Raw genomic sequence first — 17319 nt, 5'->3', positions numbered from 1 at the left:
AAAGAAATATTGTAGATAGGATGGTGATGGTGGGGAATAAAGATATATTCTAGTTAGGATGGTGACGGTGGGTAATAAATATATATTCTGGTTAGGATGGTGATGGTGATGGTGGGGAATAAAGATATATTCTAGTTAGGATGATGATGGTGGGTAATAAAGATATATTCTAGTTAGGATGGTGAATGTGGGGAATAAAGATATATTGTAGTTAGGATGGTGATGGTGGGGAATAAATATATATTCTGGTTAAGATGGTGATGGTGGGGAATAACGATATATTCTAGTTAGGATGGTGATGTTGGGTAATAAATATATATTCTAGTTAGGATGGTGATGGTGGGTAATAAAGATATATTCTTGTTAGGATGGTGATGGTGGGTATAAAGATATATTCTAGTTGGGATGGTGATTGTGGGTGATAAAGATATATTCGAGTTAGGATGGTGATGGTGGGTAATAAATATATATTTTAGGTAGGATGGTGACGGTGGAGGTAATAAAGATATATTCCAGTTAGGATGGTGATGGTGGGGAATAAAGATATATTCTGGTTAGAATGGTGATGGTGGGGAATAAATATATATTGTAGTTAGGATGGTGATGGTGGGGAATAAAGATCTATTGAAGTTATTATGGTGATGGTGGGGAATAAAGAAATATTCTAGTTAGGATGGTGATGGTGGGTAATAAATATATATTGCAGTTAGGAGGGTGATGGTGGGCAAGAAAAATATATTCTAGTTAGGATGGTGATGGTGGGGTTAATAAAGATATATTCCAGTTAGGATGGTGATTGTGGGGAATAAAGATATATTCTAGTTAGGATGGTGATGGTGGGGAATAAAGATATATTGTATATAGGATGGTGATGGTGGGGAATAAAGATATATTCTAGTTAGGATGGTGATGGTGGGTAATAAATATATATTCTGGTTAGGATGGTGATGGTGATGGTGGGGAATAAAGATATATTCTAGTTAGGATGATGATGGTGGGTAATAAAGATATATTCTAGTTAGGATGGTGAAGGTTGGGGTTAGTAAAGATATATTCTAGTTAGGATGGTGATGGTGGGGTAAATAAAGATATATTCCAGTTAAAATGGTGATGGTGGAGGTAAAAAAAATATATTCCAGTTAGGATGGTGATGGTGGGGAATAAATATATATTCTGGTTAGAATGGTGATGGTGGGGAATAACGATATATTGTAGTTAGGAAGGTGATCGTCGTGAATAAAGATATATTCTAGTTAGGATGGTGATATTGGGTATTAAATATATATTCTAGTTAGGATGGTGATGGTGGGTAATAAAGATATATTGTAGTTAGGATGGTGATGGCGTTTAATAAAGATATATTCTAGTTAGGATGGTGATGGTAAGTAATAAAGATATACTGTAGTTAGGATGGTGATGGTAGGTAATAAAGATATATTCTAGTTAGGATGGTGATGGTAGGTAATAAAGATATATTCTAGTAAGGATGGTGATGGTAGGTAATAAAGATATATTCTAGTAAGGATGGTGATGTTGGGTATTAAAGATATATTCTAGTTAGGATGATGATGGTGGGGAATAAAGATATATTCTAGTTAGGATGATGATGGTGGGTAATAAAGATATATTCTAGTTAGGATGGTGATGGTGGGGTTAGTAAAGATATATTCTAGTTAGGATGGTGATGGTGGGGTAAATAAAGATATATTCCAGTTAAAATGGTGATGGTGGAGGTAAAAAATATATATTCCAGTTAGGATGGTGATGGTGGGGAATAAAGAAATATTCTAGTTAGGATGGTGATGGTGGGTAATAAATATATATTGCAGTTAGGAGGGTGATGGTGGGCAATAAAAATATATTCTAGTTAGCATGGTGATGGTGGATAATAAATATATATTCTGGTTAGGATGGTGATGGTGGGGAATAACGATATATTGTAGTTAGGAAGGTGATGGTCGGGAAAAAAAGATATATTCTAGTTAGGATGGTGATGGTGGGGAATAAAGATATATTGTAGTTAGGATGGTGATGGTGGGGAATAAAGATATATTCTAGTTAGGATGGTGATGGTAGGTAATAAAGATATATTCTAGTTAGGATGGTGATGGTGGTTAATAAAGATATATTCTAGTTAGGATGGTGATGGTGGGGATAGTAAAGATATATTCTAGTTAGGATGGTGATGGTGGGGTAAATAAAGATATATTCCATTTAGGATGGTGATGGTAGGTAATAAAGATATATTCTAGTTAGGATGGTGATGGTGGGGTTAGTAAAGATATATTCTAGTTAGGATGGTGATGGTGGGGTAAATGAAGATATATTCCAGTTAAGATGGTGATGGTGGAGGTAAAAAATATATATTCCAGTTAGGATGGTGATGGTGGGGAATAAAGAAATATTCTAGTTAGGATGGTGATGGTGGGTAATAAATATATATTGCAGTTAGGAGGGTGATGGTGGGCAATAAAAATATATTCTAGTTAGCATGGTGATGGTGGGTAATAAATATATATTCTGGTTAGGATGGTGATGGTGGGGATTAACGATATATTGTAGTTAGGAAGGTGATGGTCGGGAAAAAAATATATATTCTAGTTAGGATGGTGATGGTGGGGAATAAAGATATATTGTAGTTAGGATGGTGATGGTGGGGAATAAAGATATATTCTAGTTAGGATGGTGATGGTAGGTAAAAAAGATATATTCTAGTTAGGATGGTGATGGTGGTTAATAAAGATATATTCTAGTTAGGATGGTGATGGTGGGGATAGTAAGGATATATTCTAGTTAGGATGGTGATGGTGGGGTAAATAAAGATATATTCCAGTTAGGATGGTGATGGTAGGTAATAAAGATATATTCTAGTTAGGATGGTGATATTGGGGTTAGTAAAGATATATTCTAGTTAGGATGGTGATGGTGGGGTAAATAAAGATATATTCCAGTTAAGATGGTGATGGTGGAGGTAAAAAATATATATTCCAGTTAGGATGGTGATGGTGGGGAATAAAGAAATATTCTAGTTAGGATGGTGATGGTGGGTAATAAAATATATATTGCAGTTAGGATGGTGATGGTGGGGAATAAAGATATATTGTAGATAGGATGGTGATGGTGGGGAATAAAGATCTATTGTAGTTAGTATGGTGATGGTGGGGAATAAAGATATATTCTAGTTAGGAAGGTGATGGTGGGGAATAAAGATATATTCTAGTAAGGATGGTGATGGTGGGTAATAAAGATATATTGTAGTTAGGATGGTGATGGTGGGGTTAATAAAGATATATTGCAGTTAGGATGGTGATGGTGGGGAATAAAGATATATTGTAGTTAGTATGGTGATGGTGGGGAATAAAGATATATTCTAGTTAGCCTCTGGAACTGCCGGTCTGCGGCCAACAAGGCAGAGTTCATCTCAGCCTATGCTACCCTCCAGTCCCTCGACTTCTTGGCGCTGACGGAAACATGGATTACCACAGAAAACACTGCTACTCCTACTGCTCTCTCCTCGTCTGACCACGTGTTCTCGCACACCCCGAGAGCATCTGGTCAGCGGGGTGGTGGCACTGGAATCCTCATCTCTCCCAAGTGGACATTCTCTCTTTCTCCCCTTACCCATCTGTCTATCTCCTCATTTGAATTCCATGCTGTCACAATCACTAGCCCATTCAAGCTTAACATCCTTACCATTTATCGCCCTCCAGGTTCCCTTGGAGAGTTCATCAATGAGCTTGACGCCTTGATAAGTTCCTTTCCTAAGGTTGGTTCACCCCTCACAGTTCTGGGTGACTTTAACCTCCCTACATCTACCTTTGACTCATTTCTCTCTGCCTCCTTCTTTCCACTCCTCTCCTCTTTTGACCTCACCCTCTCACCGTCCCCCCTACTCACAAGGCAGGCAATATGCTTGACCTCATCTTCACTAGATGCTGTTCTTCTACTAATCTCACTGCAACACCCCTCCAAGTCTGCGATCACTACCTTGTATCCTTTTCCCTCTCGCTCTCCTCCAACACCACTCACTCTGCCCCTACTCAGATGGTATTGCGCCATCGCAACCTTCGCTCTCTCTCTTCTGCTACTCTCTCCTCTTCCATCCTATCATCTCTTCCCTCTGCTCAATCCTTCTCCAACCAATCTCCTGATTCTGCCTCCTCAACCCTCCTCTCCTCCCTTTCTGCATCCTTCGACTCTCTATGTCCCCTATCCTCCCGACCAGCTCGGTCCTCCCCTCCTGCTCCGTGGCTTGACGACTCATTGCGAGCTCACAGAACAGGGCTCCGGGCAGCCGAGCGGAAATGGAGGAAAACTAGCCTCCCTGCGGACCTGGCATCTTTTCAGTCCCTCCTCTCTACATTTTCCTCCTCTGTTTCTGCTGCTAAAGCCACTTTCTACCACTCTAACTTCCAAGCATCTGCCTCTAACCCTAGGAAGCTCTTTGCCACCTTCTCCTCCCTCCTGAATCCTCCTCCCCCTCCCCCCCTCCTCCCTCTCTGCGGATGACTTCGTCAACCATTTTGAAAAGAAGGTCGACGACATCCGATCCTCGTTTGTTAAGTCAAACGACACCACTGGTCCTGCTCACATTGCCCTACCCTATGCTTTGACCTCTTTCTCCCCTCTCTCTCCAGATGAAATCTTGCGTCTTGTGACGGCCGGCCGCCCAACAACCTGCCCGCTTGGCCCTATCCCCTCCTCTGTTCTCCAGACCATTTCCGGAGACCTTCTCCCTTACCTCACCTCGCTCATCAACTCATCCTTGACCGCTGGCTACGTCCCTTCAGTCTTCAAGAGAGCGAGAGTTGCACCCCTTCTCAAAAAACCTACACTCGATCCCTCTGATGTCGACAACTACAGACCAGTATCCCTTCTTTCTTTTCTCTCCAAAACTCTTGAACGTGCCGTCCTTGGCCAGCTCTCCTGCTATCTCTCTCAGAATGACCTTCTCGATCCAAATCAGTAAGGTTTCAAGGCTGGTCATTCAACTGAGACTGCTCTTCTCTGTGTCACGGAGGCTCTCCGCACTGCTAAAGCTAACTCGCTCTCCTCTGCTCTCATCCTTCTAGACCTATCTGCTGCCTTTGATACTGTGAACCATCAGATCCTCCTCTCCACCCTCTCCGAGTTGAGTATCTCTGGCGCGGCTCACTCTTGGATTGCTTCCTACCTGACAGGTCGCTCCTACCAGGTGGCGTGGCGAGAATCCGTCTCCGCACCACGTGCTCTCACCACTGGTGTCCCCAGGGCTCAGTTCTAGGCCCTCTCCTATACACCAAGTCACTTGGCTCTGTCATATCCTCACATGGTCTCTCCTATCAATGCTACGCAGACGACACACAATTAATCTTCTCCTTTCCCCCTTCTGATAACCAGATGGTGAATCGCATCTCTGCATGTCTGGCAGACATATCAGTGTGGATGACGGATCACCACCTCAAGCTGAACTTCGGCAAGACGGAGCTGCTCTTCCTCCCGGGGAAGGACTGCCCTTTCCATGATCTCGCCATCACAGTGGACAACTCTATTGTGTCCTCCTCCCAGAGTGCTAAGAGCCTCGGCGTGACTCTGGACAACACCCTGTCGTTCTCCGCTAACATCAAGGCGGTGACCTGATCCTGTAGGTTCATGCTATACAACATTCGCAGAGTACGACCCTGCCTTACACAGGAAGCGGCGCAGGTCATAATCCAGGCACTTGTCATCTCCCATCTGGATTACTGCAACTCCCTGTTGGCGGGGCTCCCTGCCTGTGCCATTAAACCCCTACAACTAATCCAGAACGCCGCAGCCCGTCTGGTGTTCCACCTTCTCAAGGTCTCTCACGTCACCCCGCTCCTCCGCACACTCCACTGGCTTCCAGTTGAAGCTCGCATCTGCTACAAGACCATGGTGCTTGCCTACGGAGCTGTGAGGGGAACGGCAGGCTCTGATCAGGCCCTACACCCAAACAAGGGCACTGCGTTCATCCACCTCTGGCCTGCTGGCCCCCCTACCTCTGCGGAAGCACAGTTCCCGCTCAGCCCAGTCAAAACTGTTCAATGCTCTGGCACCCATATGGTGGAACAAGCTCCCTCACGACGCCAGGACAGAGGAGTCAATCACCACCTTCCGTAGACACCTGAAACCCCACCTCTTTAAGGAATACCTGGGATAGGATATAGTAATCCTTCTGACCCCCCCCCCCCCCAAAAAAAAAAGATATAGATGTACTATTGTAAAGTGGTTGTTCCACTGGATATCATAAGGTGAATGCACCAATTTGTAAGTCGCTCTGGATAAGAGCGTCTGCTAAATGACATAAATGTAAATATATTGTAGTTAGGATGGTGATGGTGGTTAATAAAGATATACTGTAGTTAGGACAGTGATGGTGGTAAATAAAGATATATTCTAGTTAGGATGGTGGGGATAGTACAGATATATTCTAGTTAGGATGGTGATGGTGGGGAATAAAGATATATTGTAGTTAGGATGGTGATGGTGGGATTAAAAACTATATATTGTAGTTAGGATGGTGATGGTGGGGAATAAAGATATATTGTAGTTAGGATGGTGATAGTGGGGAATAAAGATATATTGTAGTTAGGATGGTGATGGTGGGGAATAAAGATATATTGTAGTTAGGATGGTGATGGTGGGTAATAAAGATATATTCTAGTTAGGATGGTGATGGTGGGTAATAAAGATATATTGTAGTTAGGATGGTGATGGTGGGGAATAAAGATATATTGTAGTTAGGATGGTGATGGTGGGTAATAAAGATATATTGTAGTTAGGATGGTGATGGTGGGTAATAAAGATATATTCTGGTTAGGATGGTGATGGTGGGGAATAAAGATATATTGTAGTTAGGATGGTGATGGTGGGTAATAAAGATATATTCTAGTTAGGATGGTGATGGTGGGGAATAAAGATCTATTCTAGTTAGGATGGTGATGGTGGGGAATAAAGATATATTGTAGTTAGGATGGTGATGGTGGGGAATAAAGATATATTCTAGTTAGGATGGTGATGGTGGGGAATAAAGATCTATTCTAGTTAGGATGGTGATGGTGGAGTTAATAAAGATATATTCTAGTTAGGATGGTGATGGTGGGGAATAAAGATATATTCTAGTTAGGATGGTGATGGTGGGGAATAAAGATATATTGTAGTTAGATTGGGGATGGTGGGGAATAAAGATATATTGTAGTTAGGATGGTGATGGTGGGGAATAAAGATATATTCTAGTTAGGATGGTGATGGTGGGGAATAAAGATATATTCTAGTTAGGATGGTGATGGTGGGTAATAAAGATATATTCTAGTAAGGATGGTGATGGTGGGTAATAAAGATATATTGTAGTTAGGATGGTGATGGTGGGATTAAAAACTATATATTCTAGTTAGGATGGTGATGGTGGGTAATAAAGATATATTCTGGTTAGGATGGTGATGGTGGGGAATAAAGATATATTGTAGTTAGGATGGTGATGGTGGGTAATAAAGATATATTCTAGTTAGGATGGTGATGGTGGGGAATAAAGATCTATTCTAGTTAGGATGGTGATGGTGGGGAATAAAGATATATTGTAGTTAGGATGGTGATGGTGGGGAATAAAGATATATTCTAGTTAGGATGGTGATGGTGGGGAATAAAGATCTATTCTAGTTAGGATGGTGATGGTGGAGTTAATAAAGATATATTCTAGTTAGGATGGTGATGGTGGGGAATAAAGATATATTCTAGTTAGGATGGTGATGGTGGGGAATAAAGATATATTCTGGTTAGGATGGTGATGGTGGGGAATAAAGATATATTGTAGTTAGGATGGTGATGGTGGGTAATAAAGATATATTCTAGTTAGGATGGTGATGGTGGGGAATAAAGATCTATTCTAGTTAGGATGGTGATGGTGGGGAATAAAGATATATTGTAGTTAGGATGGTGATGGTGGGGAATAAAGATATATTCTAGTTAGGATGGTGATGGTGGGGAATAAAGATATATTCTAGTTAGGATGGTGATGGTGGAGTTAATAAAGATATATTCTAGTTAGGATGGTGATGGTGGGGAATAAAGATATATTCTAGTTAGGATGGTGATGGTGGGGAATAAAGATATATTGTAGTTAGATTGGGGATGGTGGGGAATAAAGATATATTGTAGTTAGGATGGTGATGGTGGGGAATAAAGATATATTCTAGTTAGGATGGTGATGGTGGGGAATAAAGATATATTCTAGTTAGGATGGTGATGGTGGGTAATAAAGATATATTCTAGTAAGGATGGTGATGGTGGGTAATAAAGATATATTGTAGTTAGGATGGTGATGGTGGGATTAAAAACTATATATTCTAGTTAGGATGGTGATGGTGGGTAATAAAGATATATTCTGGTTAGGATGGTGATGGTGGGGAATAAAGATATATTGTAGTTAGGATGGTGATGGTGGGTAATAAAGATATATTCTAGTTAGGATGGTGATGGTGGGGAATAAAGATATATTCTAGTTAGGATGGTGATGGTGGGGAATAAAGATATATTGTAGTTAGGATGGTGATGGTGGGGAATAAAGATATATTCTAGTTAGGATGGTGATGGTGGGGAATAAAGATATATTCTAGTTAGGATGGTGATGGTGGAGTTAATAAAGATATATTCTAGTTAGGATGGTGATGGTGGGGAATAAAGATATATTCTAGTTAGGATGGTGATGGTGGGGAATAAAGATATATTGTAGTTAGATTGGGGATGGTGGGGAATAAAGATATATTGTAGTTAGGATGGTGATGGTGGGGAATAAAGATATATTGTAGTTAGGATGGTGATGGTGGGGAATAAAGATATATTCTAGTTAGGATGGTGATGGTGGGGAATAAAGATATATTCTAGTTAGGATGGTGATGGTGGGTAATAAAGATATATTCTAGTAAGGATGGTGATGGTGGGTAATAAAGATATATTGTAGTTAGGAAGGTGATGGTGGGATTAAAAACTATATATTCTAGTTAGGATGGTGATGGTGGGTAAAAAATATATATTCTAGTTAGGATGGTGATGGTGGGGAATAAAGATATATTGTAATTAGGATGGTGATGGTGGGATTAAAAACTATATATTCTAGTTAGGATGGTGATGGTGGGTAATAAAGATATATTCTAGTTAGGATGGTGATGGTGGGTAATAAAGATCTATTCTAGTTAGGATGGTGATGGTGGGTATTAAAGATATATTGTAGTTAGTATGGTGATGGTGGGGAATAAAGATATATTCTAGTTAGCATGGTGATGGTGGGTAATAAATATATATTCTGGTTAGGATGGTGATGGTGGGGAATAACGATATATTGTAGTTAGGATGGTGATGGTCGGGAAAAAAAGATATATTCTAGTTAGGATGGTGATGGTGGGGAATAAAGATATATTGTAGTTAGGATGGTGATGGTGGGGAATAAAGATATATTCTAGTTAGGATGGTGATGGTGGTTAATAAAGATATATTCTAGTTAGGATGGTGATGGTGGTTAATAAAGATCTACTGTAGTTAGGATGGTGATGGTGGGTAATAAAGATATATTGTAGTTAGGATGGGGCTGGACCATGGCACCAGGCTGGGGAATATCGTCGCCCACCGGAGGAGATAGAGGCAGCCAAGGCGGAGCGACGCCGGTATGAGGCTCTATACACACGGTTGGCATTTAAGCCTGAGGGATAGCCCCAATAAAAAAAATTTGGGGGGCACACGGGTAGTTTGGCTGGGCCAGGGTTAAGCCCCAGGCCAACTCCCCGTGCTTACCGGAAGCAGCCTATTACTGGTCAGGTCCCGTGCTATGGGTGATGCGCACGGCGGCGAGGCAGAGCATTCACAGGCCGGTGTGCGCGGTGCCAGCGCCCCGCATTTGCCAGGGGGAAGCGGGCATCCAGCCAGTAAGGGTGGTGCCAGTACTGCGCTTGAGACCGCCAGTGTGCCTTCACGGCCCAGTGTATCCTGTTCCCGCTCCTCGCACCAGCCCTGAGGTGTGTGTATCCAGTCTTTCACATCCAAAGCCAGCACCACGCACCAGGCCTCCAGTGCGTCAGCCCAGTCCAACTCGTCCTGTTCCTGCTCCTCGCACTAGCCTTGGGGTGCGTGTCTCCAGTCTGGTACCTCCACTACCAGCCCCACGCATCAGGCTTTCAGTGAGCAGTCCCCGTCCAGAGCTTCCGACGACAGTACCACGTCCAGAGCTTCCGACGACAGTACCCCGTCCAGAGCTTCTGACGACAGTACCCCGTCCAGAGCTTCTGACGACAGTACCCCATCCAGAGCTTCCGGCAACAGTGCCCCGTCCAGAGTGTCCGACGACAGTGCCCCATCTAGAGATGGCCCACAGTCCGGAACCAAGAGAGACGGCCCACAGTCCGGAACCAAGAGAGACGGCCCACAGTCCGGAACCGAGTGAGACGGCCTACAGTCCGGAGCTCCCAGAGTCGCCCTACAGTCCGGAGCTCCCAGAATCGTCCTTCTGCCTAGAGCTCCCAGAATCGTCCTTCTGCCTGAGGTCTACAGCGAAGTGCTTCAGCCCGAGGTCCACAGCGATGTGTCTCAGTCAAAGGTATTCAGCGGGGGTGGACAGGTTAGGTGGTGGACTAAGGCCAGAGCCTGAGTCACCTCCACAGTAGGAGGATTGGGGAGGGGGGGTGTAGCACGGGAACCGTCGGTGACGGCAGCCACCCTCCCTTCCCTCCCTTTAGTTTGGGGGGTTTATTTTGTGTGAGGTGCATCCGGGGTCTGCACCTTTGGGGGGGGGGGGGGGTACTGTCACGTCCTGACCAATATAAGGGGTTATTTGGTTATTGTAGTTTGGTCAGGATGTGGCAGGGGGTATTTGTTTTATGTGGTTCGGGGTTTAATGGGATGTGTATTTATGTAAGAGGGGTGTTTGATATATGTGTTCTGGGGTTTTTGGGTAATGTTCTTGTTTTGTATTTCTATGGTTTTCTATGTTGTGTATTTCTTTGTGTTGGCCTGGTATGGCTTTCAATCAGGAACAGCTGTACATCATTGTTGCTGATTGAGAGTCATACTTAGGTAGCCCTGTTCCACCTGTCCCTTTGTGGAAAGTTGTTGTTGCACTGCTGTGTGTTAGCCTGCAATAATGTTCATTCGATCGTTTTCTTGTTTTGTTTGTTACGTGTTCAAATAAAGTTAGGATGAGCACTCAACCCGCTGCGCCTTGGTCTACTACGTACGACGGCCGTTACAGATATATTGTAGTTAGGATGGTGATGGTGGGGTATATAAAGATATACTGTAGTTTGGATGGAGATGGTGGGTAATAAAGATATATTCTACTTAGGATGGTGGGTAATAAAGATATATTCTAGTTAGGATGGTGATGGTGGGTAATAAAGATATATTCTAGTTAGGATGGTGATGGTGGGGTTAGTAAAGATATATTCTAGTTAGGATGGTGAGTAACAAAGATATATTATAGTTAGGATGGTGATGGTGGAGTTAATAAAGATATATTCTAGTTAGGATGGTGATTGTGGGTAATAAAGATATATTCTAGTTAGGATGGTGATGGTGGGGAATAAAGATCTACTGTAGTTAGGATGGTGATGGTGGGGAATAAAGATATTAATAAAGATATACTGTAGTTTGGATGCAGATGGTGGGTAATAAAGATATATTCTACTTAGGATGGTGGGTAATAATGATATATTCTAGTTAGGATGGTGATGGTGGGTAATAATGATATATTCTAGTTAGGATGGTGATGGTGGGGAATAAAGATATATTATAGTTAGGATGGTGATGGTGGAGTTAATAAAGATATATTCTAGTTAGGATGGTGATGGTGGTGAATAAAGATATATTCTAGTTAGGATGGTGATGGTGGGTAATAAAGATATATTCTAGTTAGGATGGTAATGGTGGGTAATAAAGATCTATTCTAGTTAGTATGGTGATGGTGGGTAATAAAGATATATTCTGGTTAGGATGGTGATGGTGGGGAATAAAGATATATTGTAGTTAGGATGGTGATGGTGGGTAATAAAGATATATTCTAGTTAGGATGGTGATGGTGGGGAATAAAGATCTATTCTAGTTAGGATGGTGATGGTGGGGAATAAAGATATATTGTAGTTAGGATGGTGATGGTGGGGAATAAAGATATATTCTAGTTAGGATGGTGATGGTGGGGAATAAAGATCTATTCTAGTTAGGATGGTGATGGTGGAGTTAATAAAGATATATTCTAGTTAGGATGGTGATGGTGGGGAATAAAGATATATTCTAGTTAGGATGGTGATGGTGGGGAATAAAGATATATTGTAGTTAGATTGGGGATGGTGGGGAATAAAGATATATTGTAGTTAGGATGGTGATGGTGGGGAATAAAGATATATTGTAGTTAGGATGGTGATGGTGGGGAATAAAGATATATTCTAGTTAGGATGGTGATGGTGGGGAATAAAGATATATTCTAGTTAGGATGGTGATGGTGGGTAATAAAGATATATTCTAGTAAGGATGGTGATGGTGGGTAATAAAGATATATTGTAGTTAGGAAGGTGATGGTGGGATTAAAAACTATATATTCTAGTTAGGATGGTGATGGTGGGTAAAAAATATATATTCTAGTTAGGATGGTGATGGTGGGGAATAAAGATATATTGTAATTAGGATGGTGATGGTGGGATTAAAAACTATATATTCTAGTTAGGATGGTGATGGTGGGTAATAAAGATATATTCTAGTTAGGATGGTGATGGTGGGTAATAAAGATCTATTCTAGTTAGGATGGTGATGGTGGGTATTAAAGATATATTGTAGTTAGTATGGTGATGGTGGGGAATAAAGATATATTCTAGTTAGCATGGTGATGGTGGGTAATAAATATATATTCTGGTTAGGATGGTGATGGTGGGGAATAACGATATATTGTAGTTAGGATGGTGATGGTCGGGAAAAAAAGATATATTCTAGTTAGGATGGTGATGGTGGGGAATAAAGATATATTGTAGTTAGGATGGTGATGGTGGGGAATAAAGATATATTCTAGTTAGGATGGTGATGGTAGGTAATAAAGATATATTCTAGTAAGGATGGTGATGGTGGGTATTGAAGATATATTCTAGTTAGGATGGTGATGGTGGTTAATAAAGATATATTCTAGTTAGGATGGTGATGGTGGGGAATAAAGATATATTGTAGTTAGGATGGTGATGGTGGGTAATAAAGATATATTGTAGTTAGTATGGTGATGGTGGTTAATAAAGATCTACTGTAGTTAGGATGGTGATGGTGGGTAATAAAGATATATTCTAGTTAGGATGGTGATGGTGGTTAATAAAGATATATTCTAGTTAGGATGGTGATGGTGGTTAATAAAGATCTACTGTAGTTAGTATGGTGATGGTGGGTAATAAAGATATATTCTAGTTAGGATGGTGATGGTGGGGAATAAAGATATACTGTAGATAGGATGTTGATGGGGGTTAATAAAGATATATTATAGTTAGGATGGTGATGGTGGGTAATATAGATATACTGTAGATAGGATGTTGATGGGGGTTAATAAAGATATATTGTAGTTAGGATGTTGATGGCGTGGGTGCCGCTCACCGGGACCATTAAAGTTGTAGCAAAGGTCAGCTACAGGGAACATTTTAGACGGGTCCATTCCGTTCCCTCCCAGCAGCTCCACAAAGTCCCCTGCTCCCGCACAGCCTGGGATGGACCTCTGTAGAGAAAAACCAGCTCAATGGATTAACAAGTATTTTTACTTCCCTCCCTTTCTTTCTTTCTTCCTTCCATCTTTCCTTCTACCTCCTCACACTCATCTCCACCGACTCCAAGCATCCACTCATCATCACTGGGAGCTAACACAGGTCTCTAGGTCTTTGGCAGGGTAGTTCACTAAACCACCTCCTGCCAAAAGCCAGAATCGTTGATGTTTTTTCTATTCTTCCCTTCTAATCAGGATTTTTGATTCAGACCTGTGACACATGGTGAGTGGAATCTCTGGCTAATTAGTGAGTGATATTAATCAACCAAAACATTTCCCGGGGCGAAAAGAAAATGAGCAGTGCTTCGGACCTCTAGGCTCAGAGGTTTCCCTGCTCGGGGCTCACCTTGATGGGGAAGTCGTTGAGGTGTCCCAGGCTGAGCTCAGCAATCTTGATCTCTACGGGGTAGATGATGGAGAAGCTGCAGTTCCTGTGCTGCTGGGGTATCACCATGGTGAAGCTGCCCTCTGGTGTCTGGGAGATGATATTACAGGCTGTAGGGGGAGAGGTGGAGGGGGGCATGAGAAAGGAAGGGGGATAACTCATCAGTTGCACAACTGAATGCATTCAACAGAAATGTATCTTCTGTATTTAACCCAACCCCTCTGGATCAGAGAGGTTCGAGGGGGCTGCCTTTATTGACGTCCACGTCATTGGCGCGCGGGTTGGGGGATGTATCAGTGTCTCTAGACGTGTTGACCTTATAGCAAAAATGCATCCATTTAAGTGGGCAAAATTGCTTAGTACAAATGCAAACACACACACACACACAAGTACGGCTTAGACGTGAGCAGCTTGAACAACCTAAAGGGTCACCTAAAGCATTAGCACACAACCCTGGCATTACAACGTGGTATGAAGTACTATTATAGCATTACATTGGCATCCTGCCCCATGTTGGCGCACCTAATGGCACGCCTGTCATTACAGTCCTTGGCCTTTCTGTACAATGTTTTCCAGTATTTTATTTCTATTTTTCACTGGCATTGGACGAGGGAACGGGAGAACCCTTTTTCTCTCATTCGGGACGATATCTCCTAATAAATATCCTTACTTCTATATGCGTTATCTAACTTCGATTGGCCTGTGGCATCCGACCACAGTGCCAGTATAGGCACTTCGTTTCTAATGAAGACCATGATGTTCATTCTGGAGGAATTGTAGAGGTATCATTGTCCATAACTACTACTTCAACTGGCCGGTGTGATTTATTTTTAGAGAGCGGGACAAGCGGGACCTTGGCCAAAAGGAATAAAAGGCTCTACATGGTCAATCCGCCATCTTTTTATTTATTAACCTTTATTTAACTAGGCAAGTCAGTTAAGAACCAATTCTTATTTACAATGACGGCCTAGGGACAGTGGGTTAACTGCCTTGTTCAGGGGCAGAACGACGGATTTTTACCTTGTCAGCTCGGGGATTCGATCTAGCAGCCTTTCAGTTGCAGTGGCCGTACAGCATTTACTGCACTGAGGCCTCCGCAGAAGTCCGATCATTCATAGGCCTATTTCTTGCCGCTCGTGGAGCAGATCAGAGCTGTTGTCAAGGAAATGAGTTTGTGTTTATACAGGACCTCTTGCTCCCACCTACCATCAACTAATCATGTCAATGAGGAGCTATACAGAGCCCTACGCATTGTTACAACATTTGGGAGGCACGCGGCGATGCGGTACGGAGCTCGATTTGGCTTCCGCAAGCCTCCGGAGACTCTGCGATTGCTTCAAACCTTCTCTACGGTGCTTCCCGGAGCAAGCATAAATTGGCTTTAAGCTTTAGTTGTCCAGATCTGTTTACACTTCAAGGAAATCCGTACAAGATGCGTCTTCGACTACCTCTGGATGTGGTCAGGAAGATCTAATCACAATCAGATCACAATGCGACTTTTGACTATCTACACCTGTCGACAAATGTGGGGACAATCAGAATGTGGAGAAGATCAGGACAACTGATGCATGTTAGAACCAGGTATAAACAGGGCTTCAGTTCATGCACTCAAAGCACAACCTTAAAGGTCATTAACACGAAGACTGGCCATCAAGCTAGTGCAGGTCTCTACTCACGGAAAGGGTTGATGGGTTTCCTGACTGTCAGCGTGAAGGAGCTCCCGGCAGTGTGAATGCGGAAGAACAGCATGGCAACGTTCTGAGACGACCGCATGGTTCTCCTGACCGTCCCAGAGTCGCAGTAGTCCACATAGCGTTCCATCAACGGCAGGGCGTGGTCCTGGGAACTAGGGAACTTCTCTCCCTTCATCACCCAGCCATCAAACACCTGGGAGAGGAGAGAGATGTGGACTTAATCAAAAGCATTCAATCAAATCCAATTTCCAGAAGTTCTCTCTGTAAGCAAAACGAGGGTTCTAAAAAATGCAGATGAACAATCTGTTCACTGTAATTGACTTTTAAACGTGACTTCCGTTTGAGCCAGTGTTCAAATCAGGAAGTGACTATGTGACTGTGTGGTTAATTCCAAACAAGGTATCACCAAAGAACTAACCCAAGATAGACCACAGGGTATCGTTTCCAATGGGAGCAAGTTAAGCATAGTGGGCAGAACAAGCAAGGCGGTGGGCAGAGCCAAGCACAAGCTAGAAAGATCCTATTGGCGCGTTGTAGCATGTATTTGCATATTTCCATTAGGAAATGCGTACTCTGTGACTCAACTTGCCCTTGCACTCAATTTGCCCTTGCACAAAACGTCAAATTTCTACAGTTAAGTTTAGCCATTAATTCCGACTGGTTAACCCTTTACACTCGTGGGAATTGGCCGATATGAATATGGCTAAATTGAAATGTTTCTTACAGAAGAAATATGAAAAGCAAATGCATAAGCATGGTAGCAATTGAAAGGAACAGTTTTGAGATCATGGGGAAATTATCTGACCAAAGTTGATGAAACAACAGTTCACCTGACACAAGACTGAATCCAAACATTACACTGTTGATTTTATGTGCATTTTACATTTACTGTACTTTTCACCGCATTTGTTGATAACGAAATCTGAAAATATTCTGGATATTTAGTAAGATGATAAGAATATTCCTGGAAAATTTGAGGTGGGTGCAACGTAAGACAAAAGAATAACACGGATTTGAGTGAGAGGACTAACTCCAAGTGGCCAAACACCTCTCCAAAGCGTTTACAGGTCCAAAGTAATTCCAATACACTTTTATGACTCAAAGAAGAGTCTTCAACTATATGGTGCTTTAGCTCTCCCATGTGCCGTTAAGGAACTAGAACGAGCACACTTGTAGTTGTTTTGTTTGGAACACAACCCTGCATCCAAACACAATTACTGTTAAAAAAAAACTTCTCATTATAAATCGCAATCTGGGTCAGGTGGGTGTTACTTGCAAGCTTGTTCTGTTGCCAACATGACTAGCCAAGTTATAAAATAGGATCTTACAGTGTAAGGCTCTCCACAAGACAATTCAGAGAAACCGATCGTCATTTTGGGGCGCATAGAAAGGAGTCATGCGTGCGTTCAGGCGGGTGTTCTTCACAATGAACAACCCAGGGTACGACCCCGTGTCATCTTGTAACTGTACATCAA

General features: G+C 42.3%; 1 protein-coding gene across 1 annotated transcript in view; it reads right to left on the bottom strand.

The window, feature by feature from the left end:
- LOC115203940 (corticotropin-releasing factor-binding protein) overlaps nucleotides 1–17319 on the bottom strand; it is a 43233-nt gene that overhangs the window by 23595 nt on the left and 2319 nt on the right. Inside the window, exons 4-6 of the mRNA XM_029769043.1 lie at nucleotides 15827–16037; nucleotides 14112–14260; nucleotides 13603–13720 (exon numbers count right to left, since the gene is read on the bottom strand). Coding sequence (XP_029624903.1) covers nucleotides 13603–13720; nucleotides 14112–14260; nucleotides 15827–16037 — 478 coding nt within the window. The remainder of the gene's footprint in view (nucleotides 1–13602; nucleotides 13721–14111; nucleotides 14261–15826; nucleotides 16038–17319) is intronic.

The sequence above is a fragment of the Salmo trutta genome, chromosome 12, assembly GCF_901001165.1.
Source record: "Salmo trutta chromosome 12, fSalTru1.1, whole genome shotgun sequence".
In the NCBI taxonomy this organism is placed as follows: domain Eukaryota; kingdom Metazoa; phylum Chordata; class Actinopteri; order Salmoniformes; family Salmonidae; genus Salmo; species Salmo trutta.
The sequence above is the reverse complement of the archived record's forward strand: the minus strand, read 5'-3'. Positions and strand labels throughout refer to the sequence as shown.